Source organism: Pseudopodoces humilis, chromosome 2, assembly GCF_049639895.1.
Source record: "Pseudopodoces humilis isolate 2021_Gansu_Grassland_sample_001 chromosome 2, ASM4963989v1, whole genome shotgun sequence".
In the NCBI taxonomy this organism is placed as follows: domain Eukaryota; kingdom Metazoa; phylum Chordata; class Aves; order Passeriformes; family Paridae; genus Pseudopodoces; species Pseudopodoces humilis.
The window spans coordinates 23,168,002-23,180,004 of record NC_142201.1 but is presented as its reverse complement, the minus strand read 5'-3'; the positions used below and the strand labels follow the sequence as shown (position 1 = coordinate 23,180,004).

The 12,003-nt window shown below is 37.6% G+C and overlaps 1 protein-coding gene across 1 annotated transcript in view; it reads right to left on the bottom strand.

The window, feature by feature from the left end:
• MYO16 (myosin XVI) overlaps window positions 1-12,003 on the bottom strand; it is a 262,514-nt gene that overhangs the window by 183,655 nt on the left and 66,856 nt on the right. Inside the window, exon 6 of the mRNA XM_005516607.2 lies at window positions 11,488-11,613. Coding sequence (XP_005516664.2) covers window positions 11,488-11,613 — 126 coding nt within the window. The remainder of the gene's footprint in view (window positions 1-11,487; window positions 11,614-12,003) is intronic.

Below are 12,003 nucleotides of genomic sequence, written 5' to 3'. Positions count from 1 at the left end.
TCCAATTAGCTCTGCTTTCCACTGAGAACTTGCAACATATATCAAAATATACACATATGTCTTTTTTATTTGAAGAAAAAGGAACATGCTTAGTTATGAAGCTACTGCATAATCTCTGAAAAGTGGTAGTAGTTGTATTAAAGGAAGAAGGCTTTAAATGTATTTTCAGTTTAGTAACCATACACAGCTTTTTGGGTTACCAAAGGTTTGGATTTATAACATCAGAAATACCATGCTCCAATATCAGTGCTTCCTGCTGCCAGTGAAATATCTCCTGCTGGGATTCCTTGATGCATGTCACCAAGACTAAGGTATTCAGGTCACTGACAATTCCAATAACCTGCTTTTGGACAGGTAACTCTCTTGTGTTGGAATTTGCCTCATTCACTAATGTTTTAGCAGGAGCATTTTAAAATACACCTGCCATATATTCAGAACTGTGCCTAACAGGAGAAACATCTGTAGAATAATTACACCAAATTGCCTCTAAGCAGAAGTATTTCAATTGCAGAGTTACAAATAACATACATATGACTATGTCAAGAAATAACATAATACCTAATGAATTATTGTAGAGCCTATGAATAAAATTAGTGTATATATATATAGCTAAATAAATATTCCCATTTTTTCCAGTGTAGTCTTTGCCAATTCATATAAATTAAAAAAATTAGACAGTGTCATGACTCATTGTGCAGAAAAGGCCACAGTAAAGGCAGATATTAAAAATATCTGCTTATAAAATATCATTTGTCTTGCTTCTCCTTTTGTACTCTTAACTATTTATTCAGTACCTTTAGAAAGAACACCAGGAAACATCTCGGACATTAATTTTCTCCTTCCAGATCTTATCTCTGAATAACCTTCTTGCCAAAACACAAAATTTGTTACCTTTTTTGTATTCATAAAGCATGACTGTCTCTCTTTTCCTGGCATTCTGCTCAAATTGCAATATTTCTACCTCTCTCTGACATCCCCTGCTGGATATCTTACCCTTTGACTGTTGAGAATGCTATTGCAAAGAATATTTTCCTGTCTCAAGCTTTAATCTAAAAGTCCCACCTTTTAGATTCCCCTGGCTCTTTCTTTTCTCATCGAGATCCTTGCCCTCATTTTCAAAGGACTTCAGAGATTCTCCACACTTTATGTATTCCCATTCATGCAGTATTCTTGCTCCACTTCCCACTGCACATTGGACTCAGACTCTGGCCATCACCAATACTTTAAGATACCAATTTCTGTATTTCTTCTAGGCTGTGCCTTATACTTGTGAGGAAATCTTGAAAATATTGGCAAAGCTACATTGTGAACATCTATTCACAACCTGTTCTGATATGATGCTTGCTGAAGAGAAACAGGAGATAAGCTTTTCCACCACTGAGATGGAGTGGAAAATGGCCCAATGGCTGGGCCCAGAGGCTGGTGATGAGTGGCAAGCAGACAAGGAGGATGCCAGGAACCAGCACTGTACCCCAGGGATCAGTAATGGGTTCTGTTTCTCATCCCCATTAAAATCTGGTGGATGGGGAGAAGTTCACTGATGGTATTTAATGTGAGGAGTGGCTGATATGTAAGAGGGTTGTGCTGCCATCCTGAGGGACCTCAACAGGTTGGAGAAATGGGCACACAAGAACCTCATGAAGCTCAACATGGCCAAGTGCAAAAGAACAACCCCAAGATGCTGAGGGCTACCCAGCTGGAAAGGAGCTTTGCAGAAAAGGATCTGGGGGTTCTAGTAAATACCTTGTTGCACATGAGTGAGCCATGTGCTTTGGCTGCACAGAAAGCAAAAGGTTTCCTGAACAGCAATTAGGAATAGTGTTGCCCATAGCTCAAGGGAGGTGATCCTTCCTCACTACTCAGCACAGGTGAGGTCACACCTGCAGTGCTGTGTCCTTTTCTAAATTTCTCAATACAAAAGAGACATGGAAGACTCTAGCAAAAGGCCACTAAGATAATTAAGCAAATATATTTGCTTATATAAAAAAATTAGAGCACCTCACATATAAGGAAAAACCGTGAGAGTTGGAATTCTTCAACCTGGAGAAGCAAAGGTTCACGGGAATCTCATCCATGTGGGTAAATACCTGAAGGGAGGGCATAAGGATGACAAGCTCTTTTCAGTGGTGCCTAGTGACATGTCAGAAGGGTACTGAGGCATCTCCCTTGCATAGATAGATTGAGAGAGCTGGGCCCGTTCAGTCTGAAGATGTGATGACTGGGAGGGGACCACATCAATGTCTGTTAGTATCTTAAGGGAGGGTGTCAAGAGGATGGAGCCAGGCTCTGCTCCATGGTTTGAGCAACAGGACGAGAGGCAATGGGCAGAAACTGATTCGCAACAAGTTTTACCTGAACATGAGGAAGAACTTCTTTACATGCAGATGACCGTGCACTGGAACCAATCGCCCAGAGGGGTGGTGGAGTCTCCCTCACTGGAGATATTCAAGAACTGCCTGGCACTACACTGTGCCCTGTGCTCTGAGATGATTCCTCTTGAGCAGGGGGTTGGACCATATGACCCACTGTGGTCCCTTCCAACCTTACCCCTTCTGTGATTCTGTGACATAAGGCAGTATAAATTTACTGCAATATGCACATTATAAAGCCTACAAATAAAATTGCCCTGTGCCAAAAAAAGGGGATAATTTTTACCACACACTAAATGTTAGCCAAAAAAAAAAAAAACCAAAAAAAACCACAATGCTGAGCTTCATAAAACAGAGGCTTAGGAGCACCACTGTTGGCAAGACTGCAAGGCCTCGTGCCACAGATAAGTAACTGCAGTGACAGAGTAGGAAATATGGGGTATGAAGGAGAGACTGAGGTGCCTCAAGAATCTCCCCATTCACTTGGGGCTGTAAAGGCATCTCCAAACTCCTCCCAAACCACGCTATTTTTTACTGGTACTTAAATAGCTGGAGAGCAGAACTAGTGTTCGTGAAAAGTGTCTTCCTCTCTTGTCTGGTCAGATATTTTCCTCTGAAGATGTGTACTAGCACCTGCAAAGGATAAAATGCTGGCTCTGCCTGAGCTTTTAGCTCTTATTATCCAAGTCCCAGTCCCAGAGCCACTAACTCAGATCATTTATTCTCTTTTCTTTACCATCAGAGAGATACCTGCTTAAGTCCAAAATTCAGAAAGCTGGAGGTTTTATGCAAATGTCCTCATGTGCTGTTTTGCACAGCAATGAATATGCATTACCCAATTTGCATGAACCCCCAACAGTAAATTCCTAGAGTCTTTCACTTTTCTTCCCTGCCAACACCAATATTTCTCTCCACTTCTCTACTCCTCTTTGTCTGTTTCAACGTTGGACATATTCTATAATCCCTAAGTGACCTGGTTCACCATCAACCTTTTGGTTCCTAACCTCCTCCATTTCTTACTCCCCAGGCACTTCTTCATACTCACTCCTCAGTTCTCTCTGCCTCAGCCCTTAGCACCTTCTTCCTGCAATTTTATTTTACCTGCTGTCACTTCCCAGGTAACCACTTCATTTTTGCATGGAGCAATATAACTCCTTAGAATAACACTGGAGACTATTTAACTAATTAAATGGGGTGATAATAGGCACTTTACCAAGCATCAAGGACATAAAAAAAAAAAAAATGTAGGTTAGGAACCTTACTCCTGGGGAGTGAAACAAATTCCAAGACAGAGACTCCCAACATTAGGGAGTAAGGTAACTATTAAGCCATTAGAGTTCCTGTGAACTGAGCTCCTATGACCACGTATTTGTTCTCCATTACATAATAGTATGCCTTAGATAACTGTGTGTCCCTTAAAGACAAAATTTCACAGGTAAAGCCCTAAAAAGGAGCAATAGTGTTCAAAGGCTAAATTGCATTTCCCCTGATTTGCAAATCTGATCCACAGTACTGCTCTAAACCCAGGAAATTATGTCTGAAACTCATTACAGGTCTCCCTTCTAAATACAATATACATTAGGAAGATACTATTTTTTTCAGAGCACAGAGAAAAGGAGACCATAACCAAGTGTAGTCAGCAAAATGGAACAGATTAGAAAAAGTAGGTTGTGGAAATAATACTAGCAGCAGGGTAGAAAGCATTGAGGGGGAGTGTGTGGAATGGAAGAGGGCACAGATAAAAAGCTGGAATCTGGAACTAACAGCATGAAATAAATGAAGTGAAAGGGAAGAAGAGAAATGTGGCAAAGAGCCAGGATGTAGGTAGAGACAGACTAATCAGATAAATGAAAGAAGTAAGTGACAGGTGAGGAAAAAACCATTGAGATTGAACAAGGGAGATTGGGACTGTAAGCAAGTGGGACAGAAGGGCAGGAAGGTTGGCATGAAGTCAAAGTAGAAAAAAATGAAAGCTTAGATGAAAACCAGGGAGAGGAGGAGGGGCAGAAGCTGACTGTGCAAGGAATCAGGATAAAACATGTAAGGAGAGGATATGAAGCCAGGCAAATGAATCAGACAATGAATAAGGCAATAGAATAAGGACAAGAACAGAACAGACTGGAGGCAAAGGGACAAAAAGGCTGTGTGTGGGAGGAATGAACCATAAATACTGCGTCTGTTCAGGCACAGAGCCTGGAATGGACCCTAAGCTCCCCAAGTGTCACCAATACCTTTCTGCAGTCAGCAAGTTTAATCTACATGGTCAAAGAGGATGCCTTTTAAACCTCTGGACCAGTTCCAGCAAAAAAAGGGAAGCCTAATGCTGTTTTCAGCTACAAAAGCAAGTGACAAAGGTAATTTGAACCGTTTTCTACAGCTGATGCAAAAACTACATCAGTCTTTACTTGAAGACTGATAACCTACATTCATGTTTTTCAATCCATTAGGAAATTAGAGAAAAAATAAATCAGGGAAAATATTATATGGTATTGTGATTAAAGATGCTTGTAAGTTATGGTCCTACAAGTTATATATTTATATTACAGAGAAGATCATAAATCTGCCACTTCTCAAAGTTTGTGCCTGAAAAGCCTTGTTAGACTTCTTTTTCATACTTACCTCTTATACATGAAAAACTCTATAAATGGTATTTTAAGGAAAATAAAATTTATATTGATCAGAGAGATCCTGCAATAACTAAGTGTAGACTATGCACACCTCAGCTTTAAACACATACATGCAAACACTGAGAATTTTTTAGTAATTTTGTAAATTGAGATTTTTCCTAGTCTGTATATGAAATTCAAACTCTTTTCTTAACATTTGGTATTGTGTGAATCTAGGATTCCTTGCATTATGTTCTCTGCCCACAATTAGCATTTGACTCTTTTAGAGAAATCTTGTGAATATATGGAGAGTGAAAAAAAAGATATCACAAGCAGAAATCCCAAAGTGGGCTCTCTGTTTGAGGAAACTGTAATTTGATCTGAAGGGAAATACAGCTCTTCCACCTGAGTACAATCACATATGCCAAACATGAACAAAAAGACTAATGAAAAAGGGTGAGACATGTCTGGATAAAACATTCTCTAGAGGATTTTCTGACCATAATTTAAAGACTCCAACTATTTAACAGGGAAAATATTTATTCCCTTGAGTGACTATAATCTATTTTTTTTGAAACACTACACAAATATCCCCTTCTTTAGGCTCTTCTGGCTGAAAACATTTGTGGAGTGTGGTTGCAGAAGCTCAGAAGCTGCATTCAAAGGAACTCCTGTGGCAATGGCCAAACTTCCTGAGATTAAGTATCATTTCCCACAATGAGTTCATACATCCATCTACACTGAAACATATTCTAACAACAGATGTGGATTATTTTTTGTTTCTTTTATGTGCAACATGCACTTAAAGGAAAAAAAAATAAACCACAAGTCATAGTTGAGTCAAATGACTAATCTGTTTTGGTAATGATGAATAAATTAGTTCATATAGTAAGAGGGTGCATTCTCTGAGACTTCAGCAAGGAGCAGAGTCCTTTTTACTGAAATCTAATCTGAAAGAAATGTTGTATTTTGATGAACTAACTAATCAGAGGGGTATTTATGATTCAGACCAACCAAATGTGTGTAAGGGAGAATACACTTTCAGAATGACAATTTCACGTATTTGAAAACGACACAGGACATATATAATTTGCTATGAAACATGAGGTAGGCATCTTATATCTATTTTTTTTTATTTATGTGGAACATTTCCAATTTATATTGGACTAAATCCTTGCTAGTACAGGAGCTACTCTTGCAGAGATCCAGTCAGCAGTTGAACAAATGTCTCATCCATTCTGTTGGTTTTTTTTTTGACATCATGAAACCCTTTAAACCTCAAAGCCAGAGGCTAAATCTGTCTTACTAAGTAAGAGAGTGCAATGGAGCAAGCTTAAGTATCCCTTATAATCCACATTGCTTAACTGTTAGCTCTCCCCCTGACTCCCCTCTGGACCACTCCAACCAGCTCTCTACAAACATGACTAATCTCCTATAGAGGAAACTAGCTCTAAACAATACGAATGTGAGCCAGGCTGTTGCCTGGCTTAATCCCTAGTCCCCTTTTATTTAGTGATTTAACAGTTTAGACATAGGCATCATCTCCCAAGGATGACATTTTGGGAGAGGTAGTGTTTAAGCTACTGCAGAGTCAGCTCTGACCTGCATGTCTCCGATAGCTGTTTGAAAGGTGACATTTCTGTGATAAACAACAAAGAAACAGCTTGTGCCTGGGAATTGTGCCAAAGTACCCAAGGCAAATGTCAGAGCTGCAGCCTATTCCCACCGTGGGGAGGGTGAGTGCGCGCTCTCCTGATCACAGCAGCTGGAAGATGTCCAGCAGGGACAGCACTACCAGTGCCAGATTACTAGCTGTCCACAAAGTGATTGCTGAGCTAAATTCAAATTAAGGGCCCAGCCTGAGAAAAACAACTCGCCCTTCTGCAGTTGGCACCAGTGCCAGCACGGGCAGGGTGGTACCCAAGTGACCACACGTGCCCTGCTCTGGTGTGCACAGACAGCAGCCACAAGCACACCAGCACTGCCCCTGCTGCGTGAGAAGGAGACAAAGGAGTTCCAGCTGCCATCAAAAACAGGGTTAAAATCGTCTGTGTCCAAAAGGCCCTGTTAAATTTACATAGGCAACCCTGACATGTTCTAATTTCTTGAGGCTAGCTTTGTTGCTTTAATTATCTTATTTTGAAGAGGTTTTTGTGTGTCACAGTTGCAGATTTGAATTTGTGTTGTAGAGGTTATTATTTTCCATCATTTTATTAGGGTAAAATGATTGAGATAAGTAACTCTGACCTTAATACCTCAATAATATAAACTTAACATATTAATATAACATTAATATCTCAATATGCATTAAAAACACAAAATTGCCTTTAGCCTTAATACTTATGGGGAGGGAAATGACAGCAGTCCTAGGAACTCAGAATAACGTTGTTTAAAAATAGGTCTATTTTTTAATGTTTGCAGACTGGTAGTATTTCAATTAACAGTCTATTACACTCACTAATAACCTCATCTGTTCCTGTAAAGCAGATTCTTGTCTTACAGAGACTGACCTTCAGGCAGTAGCCTCAGCTGCCCTATTCTGTACTCAGTAGCTACATCCTGTACACAGCTCTCAAACTCATCAGCAAGGTCCTATACTATTATACAAGAAAAATATTCTGCTCTGGAGCTACACATTCTGTCACTAACAGGACAATTCATTTATCATTCAACCATGCTCTGTTTTAATATTCAGACCAATAATGTTTTTACATGGTAAATTTATCCATTAAAGTAGTTTTCTTTACAAATATTTGTAAAAATGGACACAGATAATATTTTTTTTCAACATCAGAAAATACATACTGACTCTTAAAACTCTTAGTTATTCCCTATCTGGACAGCATTCTGCTATGTTTTGCTTTTGATAAGATTGGTTTTGTTGTAAGTATCTAATTTTACTCCTCTAGGATTCACTCTGTGCAACTTTATGTTTTCTAAATGGCCATCAACTCCATGCTTACTTCATGATAACTGGGGAGACCCAGAACACCAGTGGGAAGCTGCCCCTTCCTTTGGCCCCACACTTCAAACTGGATTTCTCATGAAGGGTTTAAAAATGTCCAGATTATACCTCTGATATATGCTAAGTGCCCATGACTTCTGTAACCAAGGAGGGTCAGACCTACAAGCAGTGAAGCCCCTATTTTAAATGCATCCCCTAGAATTTTATGAGTTGACTTCTAGAGGTGACTCTTCACATTTGACAAGAAAAAGCTTTGAGTTTGACCTTAAGTTGAGGTGGCTAAATTTAGTTGAGAACCCCATCCTAAATAAAAATGGGTTTGCCATAATCAAGGAATCTCTACAAGTCAGGTTTATTATAAGGTGTGGATGCAATGTCTTTCACATGATTAGTTCACTCAGATTGATGTATCTTTCACCAATATATTCACATATAAATTACTGTGGAAGATGGAGTAGTAAGATTTTTATAATTCACTTCATTTACAACTTGAGATTTGTAACAAGAAGCTCACAGGGCCTTTATTCTTCACAAGTTTCTTCCTGTGCAGATGTAAATTGAATTTTCTCATTATAAATTTAAAACTTGCACAGTTGGTTGTTTTTGGTTTTGGTTTTGGCTTTTTCCCTAGATAATGTAAATTAGTACCATCTCTACTATTGTTATGCTCTGACAAGTAGTCAAATGTGTGGGTTTTTTCCTATTTTGTGTTTTTGAAAATATAGAACGGTGTATGTATACAGCTCAGAGTAACAATTTCTTCATATCACATTTTTTTTGTAAGATAATATGCAAAATATACATATATAAGATCTATACTATAAAATAGTTCAAAAACTAAATCTGTAATTTGTATAATTAAATCAATAGCATTTTACTAAGGTGAGAAGCTTCTCCACATAAAAAATACATCTGTAGCTATTTTATGAACAGGAAAAATTATCAGTCCTTATGACTCCTGGAATATAATATTATTCCTAATTGAATGGGGTTGGGCTGCAGGTAGTGCAGTGCTAGAAAAGTATTCAATGACAATGGTTTAAAACAGGTTTTCTGAAATTTCTGTGACCACTCATTAAAGGATCATTGCTTATTAGAGAAGCTCTAAGATAAGAAAAGGCTATTTTGCTGTTCAAATACACTTCTGGAAGGACAGAATTCCTCCCAAAAACTTAAAAGGACAGCAAACTAAAACCAAATAGACTTTATGACATTCTTCCAGTACAAGATAGAGATTTATCACTGTAGCAAGTTTTCCAAGTGTGATTTTTTTAAAAAATATGTCACAAATACATGTTAGAAAAGTGTGAAAGTGTAAGGGATCATGTCCAGAATTTATATTAATTACTTTTTCAGGAAATATTAAATTTTTTGGCAAAAAAATAACTATTTCCTCATAAATATATTTTAAAATATTGTGATATGAGGTATGATATTATTTAAAAGAAACTATTATGTCTTGTCTAAGACTATTACCTTTCTGCCATAGTACTTTTAACCAAAATAGGAACAATGCTTATATTAGTCTAGAATTAATTACTCAAAATGGAATTATAAATACAGTATGCATGTGAATTCATTCTAAGGATAAAAGATATTTTAAAATTATCATCATAAGAAAGGAAATTTTAAAAACACCCTGATGATGTAGTTATCGAAAGAAGTAAAAGAAATGCAATAAATTGCTTTTATAAAGGAATTTAAATTATTTACTTGTTTCTTACAAACAGAGTCACATGAAAGCTGTATTTACCTCCTTAATAGCACTGGCAAATAATATATAATGATAATAAAATATCTCTAAACTTTATTAATCATTAACACTATGAAGGGAAGGTGTTTGTGTGTATTTAGCTAATTTTAGTGAAGAAAAGTACAGTGCTCCTTCACAGTCTTTCTCTGTGTGTACCCATACTGGTTGTGTAGAGACTAGTGCAGCTGGTCCTTGACTCTTCACTGAAAACTCCTGAAACAGCAAGAACACTATTGTCATCTGGGATAGAAAGGAGATGCAGTTCAACAAAAAGGATCATTTCAAAAATAGCACTGTGAGCTCTTAGAATTCTTCGAAAAGACATTTTTTTCCATTAGCCACTTTCAACTACAAACTTTACATGTACAGGCCTGTTTCTAAAAGAAAAATACCTATCTTCAGAAGAAAAAAGAGTTTTTCAAGTCATCCAGAGTTAGTGTTGCAAACATACTCATGCTACACATACATAAGGAAAATTCTTTCCCAGCCCTTTCAAGTGAGTTCTTTCAAAGTCCTCTTGAATTAAACTCAGATTTAGCTACACAATAGAAGAAATGTACAACTGTAGTATAACCACATTGTTGCAGTACAAAGCCCTAACTTGTAAACCATCCTAAAATGTGAGAATAAGAAGCTCAAGACTGCATCACATCCCTTTCTCTGAGTAAGAGCTTTCTTGCCCTACTGAAGTCTGAACACTGGCAGAGTGAGTGCAGAGGGATCAATGAGAGTGGTGGAACCGTAGCAGAATTGCAGAACAGCACAGGGTAAGACAGGATGAGAAAATTTACAATAAATTGAAAATACCTCTGATACCGGACTTGCTAACAAAATTTGCTTCAGTATATCTTTGTGTGAAATTTTTCTTTGTAAATTTACACTGCCTGAAGTTATTGATGATATACTTCAGGCCATATATATGTGTGTTTATTATAACCCAATAATTTAATCAATTATGTAAATATGCAGAGCTTTGACACTCTATAAAAGAGCATGCACAGGGTATCTCAATAGGAGAAATCTATTACCCAGCAGAACTAACTAATCTAAATAAACACATCTATTTTTACTATTTTACTATAGCTTTTGCTACATTTTTACTATTTTCTCCTTATAAAGTGTATTATTTATTTTCTGAAGTCTGAGCTAAGATGCATCACAGAGATTTTTGGAAGACACCTATGGGTAAGTGGTGATTTGTGAGCCCTGAGGTGGATGGGAGAGCTGTGGAGAACTCCCCTAAAGTGGTCAAACGGTAACAAAGACTCACTGAACATGTCTAAGGAGAGTGAGGATGAAGGAGACATGAGAAGGTAAGAAAACTGAAAACTGAAAAGGTATTAAGAGAGAAAAGTCGTGTTTAGGCATGGCCTCTAAATCCCAAACCCAGGACACTCTTCCACAACTCAGTGACTGGAACACTTAGAACACAACTGCTAAATGAATCCTGGACATTTATCCACAGAAATACACACAGCAAAAAAGTTAGCTAAATAAACTTGTTATCAGACTGTAAAAAAACAACAGAGAAAGTGTTTGTCTTCCTTTCAAATGTCCATGCAAACCTAGTTTTTCCTGTAGACAAGCTGTTGCTGGTAGTAGATTGAGCTGTATTGGGTTGATAGTTTTACAAAGTAATTCTCAAATGGTCTCTGTCATTTGAGATGCCAGTCTGTGCTACATGAATGAGAAAGATTTTTACATGAAAGTAAGAACAGTCTCCTGAAAGCATTTGCTATTGCTACAGAAGACTACCATAAAGAAATGAGAAGCAGGTGAAAAATCATGCTTTACCTGTCCATACTTTGCAGCCAAATGTAGGGGTGTCCAGTACTGATTATCCACTACATTGAGATCAGCCCCGTGATCGAGTATCAGAGATGCAATATTCTTGTACCCATTAGCACAGGCCACATGCAGCTGCAATATAAAAGTTGAATTTTGCATGTGTTAATAGTTTAAACAACTCATCCCTGGTGTGCTACTTCTTATCTTTACTAAACCACAGTTACAGCAAATAGAAAATATGCATGGGATTACTACAGTCTAGAAAACCACTGCAGAACCTTTTTTAGCATTTATAAACAAGATGCACAAGAAAAAAAGAATTCTAGCTTTTTGTGAGCTATTAAACAATCTGGTCTATCACTTTTCATATAATTTCAAGCAAACATGCTTTCAAATACATTCAAAGACTTCCTGAGCCAAGGTAAAATCATGGATTTCAACAGAGCTTGAGCTCTCTTAGAGCCTAGAAGTAACTTTCTTTTGTAGCAGTTCAAATATCCCAGAATTAAGCTGACACTACTC